This window comes from Brienomyrus brachyistius, chromosome 1 (genome assembly GCF_023856365.1).
Source record: "Brienomyrus brachyistius isolate T26 chromosome 1, BBRACH_0.4, whole genome shotgun sequence".
Lineage (NCBI taxonomy): Eukaryota > Metazoa > Chordata > Actinopteri > Osteoglossiformes > Mormyridae > Brienomyrus > Brienomyrus brachyistius.
In genome coordinates, this window is record NC_064533.1 from 22,096,643 (window position 1) to 22,115,446 (window position 18,804).

Sequence of the window (18,804 nt, forward strand, 5' to 3'; positions counted from 1 at the left end):
GGAATGTTCAGCGTTGACAGGCTGTTTCTAATGCTTGCTTGGATTAGAGGTCACTAGATTCATATGTCTGTCTACTCTCGTTTTTCAAAAAAAAAGAAAAAAAAGTCAGTGACCTTTGTCTCGATCCTGAAGTTGTCATCAAGCCTCATTAACCACTTGGATGGTTCTTTCCATCCTAGGAATTTATTTCAGGGATAAGGGCCGCAAAGGGTCTCAGACTCACTGGGTAGTTGTTCTTCCATTTGACCTGTTTGTGTCTGGTCTGACCCACTGAACATTACATGAGATCAGCAGTTACCCTTGTAAGGAAGTCAAAGTTTCACAATTTGTTTCTTGCCTTGTATGGGAAGCTGATTTAAACTGGTTGTTTTGCTGTGGGTATATTAGCTGTTTTGGTGTATGGCGAGTGTGGTGGCTGACCTTCTAATTTATCAGGCTTAATTGGAATATTAATTGAATCCTCACTGTAATATTGACATCACCCCCATCTCCTAACCCAGATGCCTAGAGTTTTTGTAACGATATGAAAATTTACTTAATGTAAAGTAGTAATTTTGTGATGAATGAACGTCAGAGTTGTAGCTATTCTGATTGTGTTTCTGAAGTATTTTTGATTAACTGTATACGGTAAAACACTTTCAAAACCCAAAAGCTGATTATGGATGGAATTTAACATTCAATAAGACCTGAAGTAAAGGGCTGAAAGTAACAATACACAATGTAGATGGGGGTTACAACTTTAATTCAGTTCCCTTCGGATATATCGTGTTTCTGGCAAGGATCCCTCATAGACATTTCAGTACTTTTATCTGCAGCACTGATTTTGTGGTCTTTTTACGTGACAGATATTCTGAACCTGAATTTAGCCCCAGAGTGCTGATTGTGTGGAGGCATACGTAATCAGAGTAGTTGTGCTTTCTGTGGTAGGCCTGGTCAGTAGCAGTGGGTGTGGCTGGCTTCAGCATTTTTCCTCATTGTTGACCTTTGGGTGGCTTTGAGGCTATATTGCATGTGAACCCTGATTGACTCTTTTGAGATGATGGAGCATTTCAGAGCTCATTGACATCCTAGAATGGAACATGCCAAGGATACATAGTAAACAGGAAGTGGCTAACATGCAGAGGAATCCCCTACCCCTCACCCTGCCTCCTGATGTTTTGCATTTGTCTTGTTAACACTTGTATATGATAATCTGTGCCTACAAGCATGTGCTCCCTGGCATTAGTGTTGTGTGTGTGGTGGTTATTGAGCATACCACTGTCTGCACAGGCATGCTGTCAGTGATGGGAATCCAGAATGCTTCTCTGCTTCTGAGTGACAGGACAGGAAGTGCAACAAACTGTTTGCTTTAAAGGTATGCATGCTTGCATGCACACTCTGGTCCTGATCACGCAATGCCCTTGGTCAGAGAGCCACCACTGGTGGCTATGTATACTGTGTGAAATAGCACCACAGGTGGCTCTCTGACTGCAAAGGATTGAAGGATCCAGGGTAGGGCTGTGCGATATGACGATATATATTGGATGACGAAATGCTCTGTTATTTATTTCGTAGTTGCAGAGGCAATACTTCATCATTTGCATCGTTTGCAATGTTACACACCACCATGGGGATATGGCCCTTTTATGGAAGTTTTTATTGGGTTTCATTATTTGTAACCCACAGAGGGCAATCCACAAATATGCACCATGATCCACAAATATTTAACTGTCCTCAAACATGTATTTTATATTAGTGTTGTGTAGTGTTGTGATATTCACAAAAATTGTGATTTTGTACATTAGAAATGTGTTTTGCACTCTTGTGGATCATTTCTTGTCTATTTGTGACACATTGACACCCATTATAAGGAAACACACTTTGTTCCCTCTATTCATATTAGTTCTCTCTAATTTCAGTGAACCTCTGAATAGAGTTAGGAAGTAAGTCATTTACCTTCAGTAGCCCAGCTGTCTTGTTTATATTCACTCACGGTGAATGGACACAGTGCAGTTATTAATAAATATGTACAAAAACACAACAGATGAAAGTTACATGGTGTGTAATGTCCCCTGTACTTTAATGCTTAAAGCACATTTAACTGGACATGTCTATATTCAGGTTTATACGTATTAGCCCATTAATTCTATCTTGTGTACTTTAAACAGACACAGTACATGTATTAATAACAGAAAAGTATTGCGAGGGAATGCAAAGCTATTGCATTCCCTCGCAGTACTATTACATTGTGTTTTTATTTGTGTTGTGTAAAATCATGTCCGCATTTGTACATGTGAAAAGGGTTTTGCATATTTATGGATCACTTCCTGTCTGTCAGTCACGTTACCTTTGTTACTTCCCTCCTATTCATTTGTGGATTTTTGTCCATTTTGTATCGAGGCTGATCTATAGAAAAAAAATCCATAAGTATGAGGTGCAGCCTCAAAACAGAGGTGATTTTAGCCTTTGTGCTTCACTGTCCTGTCGTGGTCTGTTATACTTTATAAGAGTAAACGTAATTTTTCAAGAAGGTGACACCTTCTGTATATAAAATTGTTTCTACTCTCTAGTGGTCAAATTAAATGCACTTCTGACTGGATAAAAATGGATTAATTGGAAATTCTTAAATGGTGTATTCAGGGATGAGGTTCTTGCATATGGCAGTTGGTTCTATATATTCAAATGTAAATATAAATTATAATTGTACGTTTTGTAAATATAAATGTGTAATCTTGTTCAAAGAGGAACTCCCACTGAAATTCAACCAGCTCATATGTCCTTCCTTATGTTTAGTGTGGGAGGAAATACTACGAAACGTGGTTGAGTCCTCTTAAGTAATGAAATAGACATGAGTGTTCTTTTGCCGGATCCTTTAAGTCCCAGTGAGTCTTTGACCATTATTAGGCGCCACACCCCATGGCTGTAAATGTGCTTGTTCTTTGTCCTGTTTCCCCTTGGCTCTTTGTTCCTGTGAGTGTGTAATTAAATTTTAGTGCCCTGCTTGGTGTTACAGGTGACAGTGGCCTGTAATTAAAATGTAGTGTCAAAACATTGTCTGGCTATTGTGGGCAAGCCCCTGGTAGTAACATTGTTGTGATATACTGTCACAGCATTTTATTTATCTGGTATGCTTGTGGTGTTTCCCTAATAAAATATTCACTTAAAAGCAAAGGAGCAGGTCTGCTTTCATAAATGATAAATGTAAACTGATTTCAAGTTGAGCACATTGATTGAAAGGACTTGTGTGAGGTTGAAAAATGTTGATCTGCACACTGCAGATTACAAGACATGTTTAATGAAGATGTTTTGATTCTAAGTAATTCCTTTTTTAAGCGCGGTTGTTGCATTTTATGGATGTGAAGTCCTTCAACGTCTGTAACTCTGTTACCTCTGGCTTCCGTGGTCGAATCTGGTCCTCGTACCCCATGTATTTGGGGAATGCTTCCCATGTTCACGACAGTTATGAGAATTGTTGCTTTGGACAAAAGTGTTTACAATTTGAATATGCAAATGAGCAATAATATTTGTGTATAGTTGACTGGCATGACTTTTCAGAGTTCCCTGCCTTTGTCCTGTGCTGTATGTTAAAAATGCCTGATTCCACCCAAGTTTTGGGTGGAATTTCTGTTAAACTGAATGTATGCAAGAGGACATGGTCACCTTTTTTATTATTGAATTTATTTTTTGATGACACATTAAAATTTCATCTTAATCTGCACCTGGCATTAGGACAGCTATTTTTCCTTTCTTGTTTCTTCCTTTTTGCTTTGAAAAGAGGTTCCTACTGAAAGAATGGGCAAGCTACTTAGTATGGAGAATAAAGACCGTAACCTCTTATTGTGTGTCATGTTGATTTTTTTGCCTTTATAAAGATGAGGCCTTTGGGTTATGTGCTGCTGAGCTCTGAATGCTTGTGTGTTTGTTTGTAGATACCTGTCATCTCTGGAGTGTCCCAGCCTTTGCCCTGTGTCCTATCTCTATGGAATTGAGGTATGTACTGCACTTTTAATGAGATGAGGTTTTTGTGTGCTTGTGTTCCTGGGGGGGTGGGTGGGACAGGAGCTAGGGTTGTTTGAAACGGGTCCTCTGGACCCAACTCGCTGATGGGCTTTGGGTTATACAGGCAGTGTGACCACCCCAGATAAGCATGCACACAATGTGCCGCCTTTTGGATCAGGCTCCCGGATCTTGTTTGGAAACTGCTTTGTGCTGTGGAGATCAGGGCCTGTCTGAAAGTATACTAAGGCAGGCTTGGGGGGGTGGTCTGGTGGATGATGTTTCTGAGGAACTCTGGCCTCTTGCTGCAGCTGGTGACATTGTCTGCCACCTCCGGGAAGGGGGTGTAGCGGGGGGGAGCTTGATTAAACTGGTGAGGAAACTGAACTGCTTTCAGACCAGCAGTCCTATCTGATGGGCATGGCATGGCGCAGCGGGCATGGAGCCGCCGGCTTCATGTGCTTTGTTTCCCAAGCCCTACACATGTTTTGTGGGCCCTCTGGGTCACAGTCTGTTTTACTAAGTCTTCATAAAATCTATGTGCTTGTTTGTGTGTGAGAACAATATCAGCATGGAAACCAGTCGAGTCGCTGTCTTTGTGAGAGTGGCTCTAGCTTTGTGTGGCCTCTCCTGATTCCTCTGGCTCCCCTGCCTGTGCAGTGGCCACAAACATGCGCAGACGTGGTGTCCGTGCGCCAGCCCACGCCAAAATAAAAAGGCCCTTCTGTTACCCCATCACAAGGCTTCTGTTGCCAGAGGCATCTATAGATGGGTCCCCAAGCCATGGGCCCCCGTCTGGGGCGGTGAGGGCTCTTTCTGGAAAGATTCCTCACTCTGATGGGATGCCATGCACCACAAGGAGCTGGGGGCTGGCTTTGCTTGAATGGGCCTGGCCTGTGTTTGTCGCTCAGTACCCAGCTGATAGATTTGTTTAATCAATCTGCCTGCAAAAGTGGTAGAGTGGGGTCACAGGGCAGAGCACAGTTCAGTAGTTGTGATGCCCCTATTGCCCTTACAGAAAACTGCACAAAGGCTGCACTAGTAATAAACTGCTAATCAAACTAAAATGGATTGGCTCTGTATCATTAATCAGTGTATGTTGTCTGGTAGGGATGCTTTGGAATACTGCACAGTGATTGGACAGTGTTTCTCAATCCAGTCCTTGGAGACTGGGAGCTAGGAAGGAGCAAAATGTAGGCTGTTTGGGGGGTCCCCGAGGGCTGGGCTGAAAAACATTGGCTGAGGAGGTAGTCACTTGCATAATCCAGGTTTCTGAGGACGTTGGTGAGGTATTGTTGATGTTATATTTGTTGATGCTTGGTAGTGGATGCTTTTATGCAAAGCTGTCCTAGAGTGAACCATTTAAAGAAATAAAAATGAAACGGTATGAAACAAGCTATGTACAGTATCTCACAAAAGTGAGTACATTTTTGCAAATATATCTTTTCATGGGAGAACACTGAAGATACAGTTTGTATAACAGTGTAAGATTGCTGTCCCCTCAAAATAACTAAACACTCAGCCATTAATGTCCTAAACCATTGGCAATAAAGGTGAGTACACCCCTAAGTGAAAATGTCCCAATTGTGCCCAATTAGCCATTTTCCCTCCCCGGTATCATGTGACTCGTTAGTGTTACAAGGTCTCAGATGTGAATGGGGAGCAGGTGTTTAAACTTATCGCTCTCATACTGGTCACTGGAAATTCAACATGGCACCTCATGGCAAAGAACTCTGAGGATCTGAAAAAAAAGAATTGTTGCTCTACATAAAGATGGCCTGGGCTATAAGAAGACCTTGTAACTGAGCTGCAGCACGGTGGCTAAGACCATGCAGAGGTTTAACAGGGCAGGTTCCACTCGGACCAGGCCTCGCTATGGTCGACCAAAGAAGTTGAGTACACGTGCTCAGCGTCATATCCAGAGGTTGTCTTTTGAAAATGCTGCCAGCATTGCTGCAGAAGTTGAAGGGGTGGGGGGTCACCCTGTCAGTGCTCAGACTATATGCCACACACTGCATCAAATTGGTCTGCATGGCTGTCTTCCCAGACGGAAGCCTCTTCTAAAGATGATGCACAAGAAAGCCCGCAAAGAGTTTGCTGAAGACAAGCAGACTAAGGACATGGATTACTGGGACCATGTCCTGTGGTCTGATGAGACCAAGATAAACTTGTTTGGTTCAGATGGTGTCAAGCGTGTGTGACATCAACCAGGTGAGGAGTACAAAGACAAGTGTGTCTTTCCTACAGTCTAGCATAGTGGTGGGAGTGTCATGGTTTGGGGCTGCATGAGTGCTGCCGGCACTGGGGAGCTACATTTCATTGAGGGATCGATGAATGCCAGCATGTACTGTGACATACTGAAGCAGAGCATGATCCCCTCCCTTCGGACACTTGGCCGCAGGGCAGTATTCCAACATGACCCCAAACACACCTCCCAGATGTGTGGTGTGCCTTGCTACTGCCTTGCTAAAGAAACTGAGGGTAAAGGTGCTGGTCTGGCTAAGCATGTCTCCAGACCTAAACCTTATTGAGCATCTGTGGAGCATCCTCAAATGGAAGGTGGAGGAGCGTGTGATGTCAACTTGGAGGAATGGAAGAGGATTCCAGTGGCAACCTGTGAAGCTCTAGTGAACTCCATGCCCAAGAGTTAAGGCAGTGCTGGAAAATAATTATGGCCACACAGAATATTGACACTTTGGGCATATTTTGGAGGGGTGTACTCAGTTTTGTTGTCAGTGATTTAGACATTAATGGCTGTGTGTGTAGTTATTTTGAGGAGACAGCAAATTAACACCTTTATACAAGCTGTACACTGACTACTTTACATTGTGTCAAAGTGTCATATCTTCAGTGTTGTCCCATGAAAAGATATATAATAAAATATTTACAAAAATGTGAGGGGTGTACTCACTTCTGTGAGATACTGTATGTATAATGATGACATTATTAGCATGGAATGAGGAATATGATTAATGGGGTTGTTAGTTCCTGGTGGAGTGGTGTTTCAGGAGCGTATTTCCGTATTGCTATTTGGATCGACACAGATGTTCCGGTAGAATCCCACAGATCGGGAGTAGCACTGTTGTCAGGCTGCAGTGGAAGAAATGAATCTTGAAACCGTCCGAATGGGGAAGTAAGCTTGCCTTTAATGTTTTTTGCACTTCTGCTTCAATTCCAAAGTATGAGCGTGGGGAGGGTGTTTGACATCAGGTGGGAGCTACCCATAGATCTGCCAGGACCACACTGCGTTGGCGACGGCTGTCCAGCCCGTGGGCCTGAGAATGCATGGGGTCTCCGAACAGCTGAAGTCTGTGTGAGTGCCAGTGGGGTAGGCGGGGTTCCCCAGCGAGGAATGAAGAGAGTCCTGTGAAAGAACTTTGTTTGCCATTTGTTTGCAGGTTCCTGGGAATTCACCTCATTTGTTTTTTGCATTGTGTGTGTGTGTGTGTGTGTGTGTGTGTGTGTGTGTGTGTGTGTGTGTGTGTGTGTGTGTGTGTGTGTGTGTGTGTGTGTGTGTGTGTGTGTGTGTGAGACTCATTTACAATCGATGATTAACTTGACTTTTCCCCAATGGCGATGCGCTGGGTTTTATTTACCACTGTATGTTATTAATATTCATGAGCATTACTAAGCTGCGAGCTGGTCAGAGACATTCACTGTGCTGCTATTGTTTTGTTGACTTGTGCTGTTACCCAGAAGGCAGTGGGGTACAAGGGTGTAGCTACTTGGTTCCCATGCTGTAAAAGTGGAAGGTCTCAAAGCTGGATGATTCTTTGTGAAACTTCTCTTATGATGGGAGTTTTCTGTTTTTGCTGGCTGGGCATTCTTAACATATTTTTGCCACCGACATGCTCTCTGTTCACACTGGACCTAAAACGGAAGGATTGCTCTGCTGTGATCTATTGCAGCTGTGAGGTCACACATGTGGGCAATGGGGAATTTGTTCCCTTGCACAGGTGACAGTTAGCCAGTGTGATGACTAGGGCCGGTGAAGAAAATCTACTGCTCTCGGCTACAGAGTCTGGGCCCAATGACTTCACTAGAGTGGCAGCCGCTGAACTGGAAAGTGCTGTCATCAGTAGGAGGCCGAGCTGAAAAAGCAGAAATAGCTCCCAGGCTGTGTTATATAAAGCCCGTTCTCAGGGCAGGGCGACCCGTGCAAAGAAGCCGTAACATCCTGTTGCGTTTTCTATCATCGCTGATCTCATGAGAGTGCCGTCATTCTCTCTGTAAGTGGCTTCTGTGGTTTTTCAACTCTCTGAATGCGCCTGTGTACGTGAGAGAGTGGAGAACGGATTTTGACCCACCCAAACAGGAACAGGTCTACAGCAGAACTGAATATGGGGCCTGGCGTGTAGATCGGCAGCGTTGAAGCTGGATGAGACTAGTGCTGGCTTGTTGTCCAGTGATGAGTTCCTCTGTGAGGTGTGGCTGGCTGGGTCACTGAGCCAGCACTTTTACTATAACAGCTTGATGAGGATAAGAAGTCTCCTTGCTTTGGGGGTTTTTGTTCCCTCCATCCCGGTTTCTCTCTCCCACCCAGCTGTATTTAAGTTGCCTATGATTTCTTTTAGCAGCAAGTGAGTCTTGTAGCACAATGATGATTTTAAATTTCACCATGCTGACACTTTATTTTGCTCAACTGCCTTCCTCTCCATTTTTGGGGGCAGGGGCTTGTCTGCCTTCATGCACAACTGCTCTTGAAGCGTGGTGGTCTCCACGGGTTTGCTGATGTCATTGGGAAGCCAGCGAATAAGGACAAGAGGTTGCACACAGGAAGCGGAGCACTTTCTTAAGCACTTTCTGTGGGCTTCCTGTTTGCACTGCTCTGCTCAGCTGCATTGTTCCCCTTTGCTTCCTGACCTGCATTCCTCAGTACATGTGGACATTGTTCTGGACTGCCTATGTGGACTGAGAGCACCCTGGGGCTTGCTTCTCAGTTAGACAGGTCACTGTAAGGACACCTGAAGACCAATCACGCGGCTTAACCCTGACCTAACCATTTAAACTTGCACAATGTGTGTAACTAGTGAAAGAGAGCATCTCTTGCAGGCAGACAGAGACCTACGGTTAGTGGATACAATAATCTACAGCACCTCCTGTAAGCCAGCAAGGAAATGCACTGAAAGATGTGTTAATTAGTGACAGAATCAGCGTCGGGGTGTCTCAGAGGGTTCCTTCGGGAGTTTGATTCGACTGTTCTTGTTGGGCCGCACATGGTTTCACACGTACGCTTGCACACGCAGAGCTGAAATGCTCATCTGTTAGTGAGTCGCCAACTAATGGCTGAAGTGGGGCTGCGGCCTGAGGGTTTGTCATGGACAGGGGCTCTTTCTGTCTTTCTGGGACTTAGCGTAAGCAGGTTACATTTTAAAAGATGACTTAAGGTTTTGGTTTTCTCTTATTTGTAAATATTTAGCTGAAGCCAGTTTTAGGTATAAGGTGACAGAGACTTATTTTTCAACTTTTTTGTTTAACCTTTTCCCCCCTGCCTGGATGACGGCGTTTATTTTGTACCCCTTGATGTCACTGTTCTGCCTCTAGATGGCACCCTTGTCTCCTACAGAAGCTGTCCATTAAGTTGAATTGCAGTCTTTTTGTAAATCAGCCATGATGAATTGTAGGCGAGAACATACACTAGGCACAGGTTGTTGAATAAGATTTCCTACTGGTTTGATGGTGTTCCGTGAACAGATTGGGTACTGTAGTCCAGTGTTTCTCAGCCCATTCCTTGGGGACCCACAGATAGCACTGTTCTAGTGCAATGTGCCATAGTGCAATATCATTTGCTTCTGGTTCCTATTTCCCTGACCTCAAATGGTGGAAAGTCACCAGCTTCAACTGAAGGTGACATGGCTGCTTCCGGAAGGAAACTGGTTGGTCGGACAAGTCCTGTATGGTTTGCTCTATGCCTACAGTCTCTGATCAGGGAAGATCTGCTGCCTTCTCCAGTTGTCTCCTCCAGGGGGTGCTGTTGGCTTGGGTTGCTCTGAGGCCTTGCATGTATCATGGTTTCTTAGGTGATCAAAGTGAACATATCTTCTTTGGGCCCCTCAATTTCCTCAGGGGACCAAGGCAGCATTCAAACACCAGCTCTGCTGTTCCTTCTCTGAGGAGAAGGTTGTTGTTGTTGTTTTTTTATTTATTATTATTTTAGCTCTTTAGTTTCACTGCGTGTCCCCTGAAACCACCCTGTTGCCTCCCAGTGGCACTTCACTGACACAATGCTGAGTCAGCGCCTGACTCCCACAGTACCTCACTCCAGTGTCATGTGCAGTTTCACTGGAAGTCCCCCGTTAAGCAGCCGAGGGGCCCCTCGTTTGCCACACCTGTAGGCTTGTGGGGCAAGATTCCTCTGTCACTTTCTCTGTAACTGTCTGCCTCACAGAGCTCTGTGTGTGAGTAAATGTTTGTGTGTGTGTGTGTGTGTGAGGCAGATGCATGTTTATCAGTTTTTGCAGATGGGCAAGCTTGCAAGTATCCACGCCCTCTTGCACTCATGCCTGCCCTTCCTGTCTGCTCAACAAACTGCTGTTGCCTTAGTCACTGCTTGTCCTAACCTCTTCCTAAGCTATGCCTCCTTGTGCCCAGGGCTTGGATGAAGTGTGTGTGTGTGTGTGAGAGAGAGAGAGAGAGAGAGAGAGAGAGACAGAGATGTGGTGTTCTGGTCCGGCCCTGATAGAGCCTCCACCTGAATTTCTTTCTTTTTAAAGCCACACCCACTTGCTCAGTGACATCACCTTAAAACACTTGCGGGCCACACCCCTCTCTCTCTCTCTCAGTGCCTCTTTGTGTTTGTTTTCCCTCCCTCGCACTTGTGAGCTCAAGGCTGCTGCCGGTGACAACAGGTTTCTGGAGTTTGCACGCGCGTCGCGAGCATGGCACAGAGCATGGCCGACCGAATCACTCTGTCCATTGGCGGAGAGTAAACAAGTGACCACAACATGGATTTCCTCAAAAGCTTGGTTCCCACTGCTGTGTCGGGGGAGGTTAACCTGGAGGAAGGTGGGGGCACGGCCCCGAGTACTGGGCTCCGTGAGACAGGGCCCCGGCTGCTGCGCGTCAAGCGCCTCAACTTGCTGTCTATGGGCCCAGCAGTGGAAGAAGGCCCCGAGGGTCTAGCTCGGGGTCCCAAGTTGATCCGCTCAAACCGGAACCGCCTGAAAGGTATGGTCTAGGAAGGGTGTTCTCCCTCCCCGAGCTGCTTGCAGCAAGCCTGGACAGGATGTGGTTCGGCACTGGGTCTTCTGCCATCTCAGCATGGCATGAGCGTCTTGTACGTGTGGAGTGAACTTTGTCCTGTGTGGATGTGTGCTGGAGTGCATGCTGGCGTTTGTGTCCTTTTGTCATGGCTCCAGCTTTGTAGCTCACCTTCTTATTTACAAAACAAAGTCTGCAAAGCTGGAATGACGTCGCACCGTATGTGTAGGAAGCTGCTGTGTGGTGGTGGTGGTGGGGGGGGGGTCACCTAATGTACGGTGAGTGGCTGAGCTGTGTCCTAAGCGTGCTAAAAGAATGGCTATCACATTGTAGCTGACTTACTGCAAGGTTGGCCTTGATAATGGGTGAAAATGAGGTATGCTGTAACACTGCAGTGCTCTGACTCCCATTAAGCTGTGTATGATGCTCTAGTGACATGCTGTATTTTTTTTTAGCATTCCTATCCCAGTGTGCTATAATCTATACAGGTAATAGACCACTAAGGGTCATAAATCATTCCTGCATTGTTAGATGGGTATGAATAACAGCGTATGAATGTACATATATGCTTAATTTCTGTATTCGCAGGGTGTCTTTTCCTGTTTTTTTTTTTTTGTTTTTTTTTTTGTGATGGGTGCACTTTTACTTCCCAGAACGTTGCCGTGTTTGTGATCTTATGGTCAGTGTTAGCAAACGCAGGTTTCACAAGGTTTCTTGGTCAGAAGTGCAACTGCAGCATGAGTTCGTGAGTGAGACGTTGGTGATTCCGCCATCCTCAATCTGCCGCTTGTCTGTTCTGTATGGCACCGTGCCTCCTGTGGCTGCTTTAGTGATCTAAGGGCAGTGCTTGTTGGAGGCAGTAGTGTGGCCTTCCTGCAGGTGAGACAGTGGTCAGGGTGCTTGAAAAGCATTTCTTTCCTTGTGCTGAATGGAGTGAATACCTTTCTGAAACAGTGTTGTGTAGACTGGCTATGAAGAAAGAACTCAGCAGACCTTTTAATGTCAGACCCAAAAGGTCACACCTGCAGAACTGCTGTCTTTCCTTTTTATTAAAGCTGTTGAGCTGAATCCCGTAAATAAAATGCCCACCTGACAAACAAGTTGGCTGTCAATTAGCCATCGTGCTTCATTTACTCTGAAAGCACATTTGCTACATTGCATGGTCCCAGCAGCCCTTTGGCAGTGCGGGTGCTGTGGCCTTGTAGTCGCTACGTGCAGGTGTGCAGCTCCGGGTTCCACCTGCTCACACAGAGGCGCTGTTTGTTTTAGGGGAGCTTGAAGTCATGCTTTGGTACTTTATCTGTTGCACACATTACTGTTGTTATCCTCTGTGTGTATGTGTGTAATTGCCCATGTGGGTGCTTTGTGTCGCAAAGGGCAGGAGATGCAGATGATCCAAACAGGAGGCTATCGCTTTGCCAGACAGACATGCTGCTCTGACGTGTGAAATAGGCCACGTCCATATTCCGTCAGGCAGGAGGAGACGCTTCTGGGCAATTTGTACGCTTAGTCTCCACTAGGGCTGGGCGATATCCTATCGATTTTATATGCCGCATGCGCAATAATCACCAGGGCTTCAGATCAAAGGCGAAGCATTTGGCCGGACGCCAGTTTTTCGATAGTATACGGGCATTTACACCCAATATTTGGGAAGCAGATTGGGTAGTACAGCTAAAATATTAATGAGATGCATTTTGTGACACCCAAAACTTAATCTTTATTTAAATAAGTTAGCGGAGCACAGCACATCATGGTTTTTTTGGTATACTGGGTTTGTATACCTTAGTGTGATTTGCACTGAAGTGTTGGTGAAGAAAGGAACAGCTCAGCAACCACGATGTCTTTTAAAAGAGGAGATCCTGTGGATAAAAACAAAAGTACTGGTGGTGTGGCAGTACTTTCTGACACGTTTATTAAACATGAGGATATGCCGAATTTGCTATCATAAAATGCCTCAATGATATTTTAGCTGTACTACCAATCTGCTTACCAAATACTGGCATAAATAAATGCCTGTATAGTATCGAAAAGCGGCCGTCCGGCCAAATGCTTCGCCTGGTGATTATTGCGCATGCGGCATATAAAATCGATATGATATATATCGCCCAGCCCTAGTCTCCACCATATACCTCTCCCACCACAGAATGGTAAGCACAGCCCTGTAGTGTGAATGTGTTGCCTCTCTCTGGGGGGGTCTGTCAGGCTGATGTCACACTGGCTGTGACCCTGTCACCCAACACCCTTGACTTTGTCTGCATTTTAGCAGGAGACGCAGTAATTGCACCAGGAATCAATAAGCACTCTCCGGGAGATGCAGAGCTTTTTCCACTATATCAGCTCATCTGTAATTTCTACTCATCTTCTTTCCCTTTATTCCTCATCTTGCTGTTTCCGTTTGGCTTCACTTCCTGCTGTCTTGTGTTCAGGTTGTTTTTGGGGTGACTGATCCCTGACATGGGGATCTGTGGTCCTTTTACCAGTCAGTCTCCAAAGTGTGGATCCCCCTGCCCCCCTCCCCGCCTGTAGTTTCTGTCTCTTCTTAGTGCCTGGCTCCCGGTGATAAACCCTTTATCGCTTCTGCTCCTGTGTGCAGGCTGAAAGCTCACTCATCTTTCTAAATGGCCACAGTTGGTTTTATTTCATCACGGTATCCAAGTTTGTGCGTGCTTGTACAAATACAGGACTCTATTGCAACGAAAATACACATCCCTGCAACAGTGTTGGAGATAAACTTTGCAAACTTTTTGTTTGTGTGCGGGTGTGTGAGCGCTCTGTTGAATGACATCACCACCTGGGTTGGCTTGTCTCATTCTGTATTTGCATTGAGGGATTGAAATGCTCCCCTCGTACCCTCTTGCCCTTGTTTGTGAACTGGGCAGGTGCTGCAGTGTTGGCAGCCTTGCCCAGCTCTGCCTTGCCCCGCTCAGCCCTGTGCACAGATGTGTGTAGCTGAGCCTAACCCTGTGTTGGCTGCTGATGTGCAAGGAAAGCTCTCCAGCCTATTGTTGTCACCATGTGGTTGATGTTGCTTGGAATCAGACTCGTGTGCCAAATCTGGCATCGCTGGTTACCGAAGGCTGTGGTGACCAGGGGGCATTTGCATATCTGACAGCCTTGTGCACATTTGCAGCTTACCAACTTTGCTGATGGCAACAATTAACTCATAGCGTCTTTAAGTAGAGATCCCCCAAAGTGGGGAACAATGCAGGGCTAAGGTGGGTTTCACAGCACTAATGTTTGGTTTTTGACAAGCACCACCATCTCTGAAAGCAGCAGGAATGCTTTTGTTTTCCTAGGCACATTCTCTTCTTGGAAGGTGGGGCGGGGGGTTAAATAAGTCTAACTGGGATGTTTGGCATACCGTCATTTGTGAGGAATGTTCTTTTGGGCTGGATCTTTGTTCATTGGGTCATCTTAACGTGGTTAACGCTGCAGTGCAGTAATGCAGCCATTGAGATTCCATTCACTTTTGCCACAAAACCCTTTCTCACATCCCTCTCTCTCTCGCTCGTGCTCTCTCTCTCACACACACACACACTCCCTTGTAGTCATCAGCCAGGGACGTGTCAGTGCTAGTCTATGAGTGGGGGGGGGAGCTTTCTCCCAGCTCCCAGGATGACAGTGTGTTTCCAGCAAAGTGGAGCAGAGCGGTGCATATTGATGACATCACCCTCCTGCTCGCCCCGCCCCAACAACAGGCCCTGTTCTCTCTTCTCGAGAGGGGGTTCTGGCTGTGTTTACTGCCTGCCTCTGCATGCGTGAAAGAGAGGGAGAGAGAAGGATCTTGTAAAAGCTGACGTAGTCGTTTTTTTTTTTTTTTTTTTCCTTTCCCCAGCCCTCCCCCAGCACCACTTGAGTGAGAGAAAGAGCCGATAGGGAGAGTAGGGAGGGGTAGGGTTGCTGAGGCACAGAGCAGGCGCTAGGACAGCACGCAGGAAGCAGCAGCACCGCTGCCGTGCACCGGCACAGGGAGATTCAGCTGCCTTCTCACACAGCACTCTGGAAGGGAACTTCTGCCTGTCTGCATCGCAGAAAGACCTGGAGCCTCTGGGTGCTCTCTCAAGCACTCGGCTGCACACGTACATGCATGCTATGTTCACTGGGGCACTGAAAGTCTGAGTGGAGGGAGGGAGGGATCGATCGCTGTGCCTGGGAGAGAAGTATACAGAGGACACCCACTGTTGGACTTGTCAGTCAGTCTAGTGCCAGCCCCAGTGTTGTTTTACCCACAATCCCCTGCGGTGCCATGTTGAGCCTCCAGGATTCTGTCTTTTTTGAGATCAACATCAAATCGTTGCTGAAGTCATGGAGCTGTAACTGTGAGTATGCTGATGTGCCCTGCTCTTCTGGGGTCGTGGGGTGGGTGGCCTGAGCTGGGGGCTTAGGCAGGCAGGATGCTTGTTTTGTACTTTGGGCTTTCTGGGGGGGGGGGGGAGAGTGTGAGTGATGTGTATGGGGCAGCGGAACCAGGAACCAGGGTATAGCATATTGCTGTAGAAAGAGAACTGGGGAGGGACTAATGTTATTTTTCATTAGCAATGAGGTCTGACTAATAGGAGATGGTTATAGGATGTCGCTGGTTGGTAATATGACCCCTCCCCTCCTCCCCTCAGGGACAGAGGCTACTTCCTTGTATTCAGCACTCTGTCATTGATCCAGCCCATTACCCACCCCCCAAAATTAGTCACACGCACTACATTGGCATGGGAAGATGCAGAGAATTTGCGAGTTATTGCACATAGTACAGTCCTGTACAGGCTCCTAGAAGTAATAGTTCTGCTTGACGCCTTGAATAAGGACTTAATAGAGGTCACTTGCATGACATCTGGAATTTAAGCATGATCTCTTGCAGCAATCAGACCCTTTCGGAAGGTGGGGGCCCATGTGCTGCCTTGCGTGGCCTCGTGTAAGAAGTGGCCAGTTTAGTGATTATTGTGGCTGATGGTTATTCTCGAAGTTCTGCGCTTCTTTTTTGGGACCGTCTCATTGGTTAGACCACTGGCACCAGCTAGGGTGCCTCCGCATGCCCTAGATTTAGCTGACATGCCCACGCCGCTTTGCAAACCTTGCCCTGTGTGTTACACGTTCCAGAAAGTTCTGCCTGTTCAGCACACACAGGGACCCCGGTGTGATTGAAAGTCAGTCTGTTCTGTTCACCCTCAATTTGGTCTCGTCAGAGATCGATGCGGGTGCAGCTTTTAAAAATTCTGCATTCCGTCACACAAAAGCTGCCCCTCTAGCAAGCGGGAGCTCCTTATGTTGACATTAGAAATCGGACAGCAGGACCCTCCCTCCCTATGGAGATTATTTGGGCCTTTTACTCTAGCCTCGCTTGGCTTCAGCTACCCTTGTTGACTGACTACTGCTGTTTCTCGGGCAGCCAGTTTCTGCATGTCCGTCTGCGGGTGCAAAATACTGGCTTCTCTTCAGACAAGGCAGGTTTCACAACATCAACGGCCAGTGATTATGCGCGTAACAGCCGGGCTCATCACCCCTCGGAGACCCCTGGCCTCTCCCGGCCTGGCCCATAAGTCGTTTTCAGGGCTGAGCAGAGGTGCGGAATTCCTGTGACGACCTGCCCTGTACTGCTTTTAATGTGGGAGTTTGCAAAGCTGCATTTGCTCATATGACATTTTTATCAACACTTTAAAACGGATCTAATTTTTGTTGCTTCTTCGCAATCCAAGAGAGAGAATTTTCTCCTAAATCCAACCTTAAACAGCAGATTAAAACTTCATGTTACTTTTATATAATAAAATATATATAATAAAAACTATTTTGTATGCTGTCTATTAAGTCAACTTTTGATTTCAGTCAGTAGATTAAATTTTTGAAGATTAAATCTTTAAAAGGGGTGTAAAAACGTGTGATTCGCAGAAGGGTGCAGCGTGTGTGTGTGTGTGTGTGTGTGTGTGTGTGTGTGTGTGTGTGTGTGTGTGTGTGTGAGAGAGAGACAGAGAGACAGAGACTTCACATGTGCAACACACTGACCCATCTTCCAGAAGATGCCTGACTGTATGATTCAGGTCTAGAGGGCCTTGTTTCTTGATTCAGATGCTCCGTGCCGCCGCCAGTACAGCTTGCTGCGGTGATCAGATACCGAGCTCCAGCTGCTATATTTTGGGCCATGATGTCAGTGTCATCCTGTGAAACGATGGTCTGCGGTGTGGCAGACATGACCTTTTACCTGACAACCCAAAATGTCTTGCAGATTCCGCCCCGGTCCAGCTCATTTAGTGCTGTGCTGGGGGCCGGCTCTGAGCCTCTGCTCCTGGGACGCTGTGGCCTCCTTGTTGGACTTAATTGCTTTAATGAGGGTTTATTTTTTGGCCTGGCTGGCTCATGGCACGGAAGCAGGCTTAGATGAAGCTCCCAGTTGTGGGGGTCATATTTGGCACATTCTTTACCAGGACAACTGGGACGAGCAAGACCATAAACTGCAGTGCGAACATCGAAGGACGGGCAAGTGTCTCCTTTGCACATTGAACCGACCGCAGTTTCTTTATGACGCAACCTGTCTGCTGGTGCCTTTTACCATAAGGGTAAGTGTGTGCTTGCAGATTTGGGAATGCTCCCTTATGACAGGGTATGTGTATGCATGTGTCCAAACCTTTATAATCTCTCTGCTCCGCCGTCTCCAGAATGCAAACACTTCCACCCTGAGTGAGAGTCTGAGAAACATGGCAAACTAAAGGATGCTTTGCATTTTTACCCTCTTGTGTTGTTGAGTGGAAAATTACAAATGTTTGGTTTCTCAGATTTCTGTGGAAAAAGTCAGCGGGGCAGGGAAGGAATGAGGGGGGGGGGGGGGGGGAGGCCAGCTATTGGCCAGCATGGCAGGGATGGGGGGGGGGAGGGCAGCGATTGGCCCATGGGAGCTGGCTATGTGATGTCATGAGGGCTTGTGTAACACTGTCAACAAAGAGGGGGAGTGTTCCAGGGCTCCTCTGTGCAGTCAGGACAGGCACCCCGAGTCCATCTGTACATTCAGGAGTGTCCTGCCCTGCGCTGCTGGGCTGTGATGTTTGAAGGACATCTGCGCGGTCGGCACCATCAGCTATGGCTCTGTATTCCCACGCTGGGCTGGCCGGTGGTCACAGGTCACGCCATCTGCTGGAGCTCCCGGCCCGCTGCGCTTCTCTCCCTGAGCCGGGTTCGGTTTCCTGTATGGTGACTAAGCATGAATAAGCCGCTCCTGGCGGCCAGGCTATGACTGTGTGGGTGTGCGCCGCGCACGTGTGTGTAAACACGCTAGCGTGGCAGCCAGTGGGGAGCGTCGCCTGTCAGGCGGGAGGTGAGGGCCACTGCCACCGCTGCATCAGCCTACTTTGTCTGTTTAGTAAACATTGACTTAGCCATCGGGAGCAGAGCAGATCTCACCTGCGTGCTGAAGCTGTCACCGGCTAAAAGCCGGGTCCTGCTTTTATTTAGCTCTAGCTGTCTGAATTCTGCACTTTCTGCACATTTCAGCTCGTGTTACACATTACCCGGCTTTTTTGACAGAGCTATCCAAGTGGCAGAATAAGTTAGAGAAGTAGTTTCTGAAGGGTACAGTGACAAACGCAGCCTAGGTGTAGATCTTAAGATACCTCCCCACCTGCTGCTTGCAGTCTTTGTCTGGTTCCTGTT

The 18,804-nt window shown here is 46.8% G+C and overlaps 1 protein-coding gene across 13 annotated transcripts in view; it reads left to right on the forward strand.

Annotated features, from left to right (window-relative positions):
* fryl (furry homolog, like) overlaps positions 1 to 18,804 on the forward strand; it is a 62,865-nt gene that overhangs the window by 4,705 nt on the left and 39,356 nt on the right. For 6 of the 13 annotated variants that reach the window (XM_049027697.1, XM_049027713.1, XM_049027724.1 and 3 more), the window contains exon 1: positions 10,755 to 11,142. The exons of 1 other annotated variant lie outside the window; for it this stretch is intronic. In XM_049027697.1, the coding sequence (XP_048883654.1) occupies positions 10,920 to 11,142 (223 nt within the window). In that variant the 5' untranslated portion in view covers positions 10,755 to 10,919. Of the gene's footprint in view, positions 1 to 3,908; positions 3,970 to 7,005; positions 7,109 to 10,754; positions 11,143 to 13,196; positions 15,495 to 18,804 lie in introns of those variants that run through there. 6 more of the 13 variants (XM_049027766.1, XM_049027795.1, XM_049027770.1 and 3 more) reach the window with 5 other exon arrangements.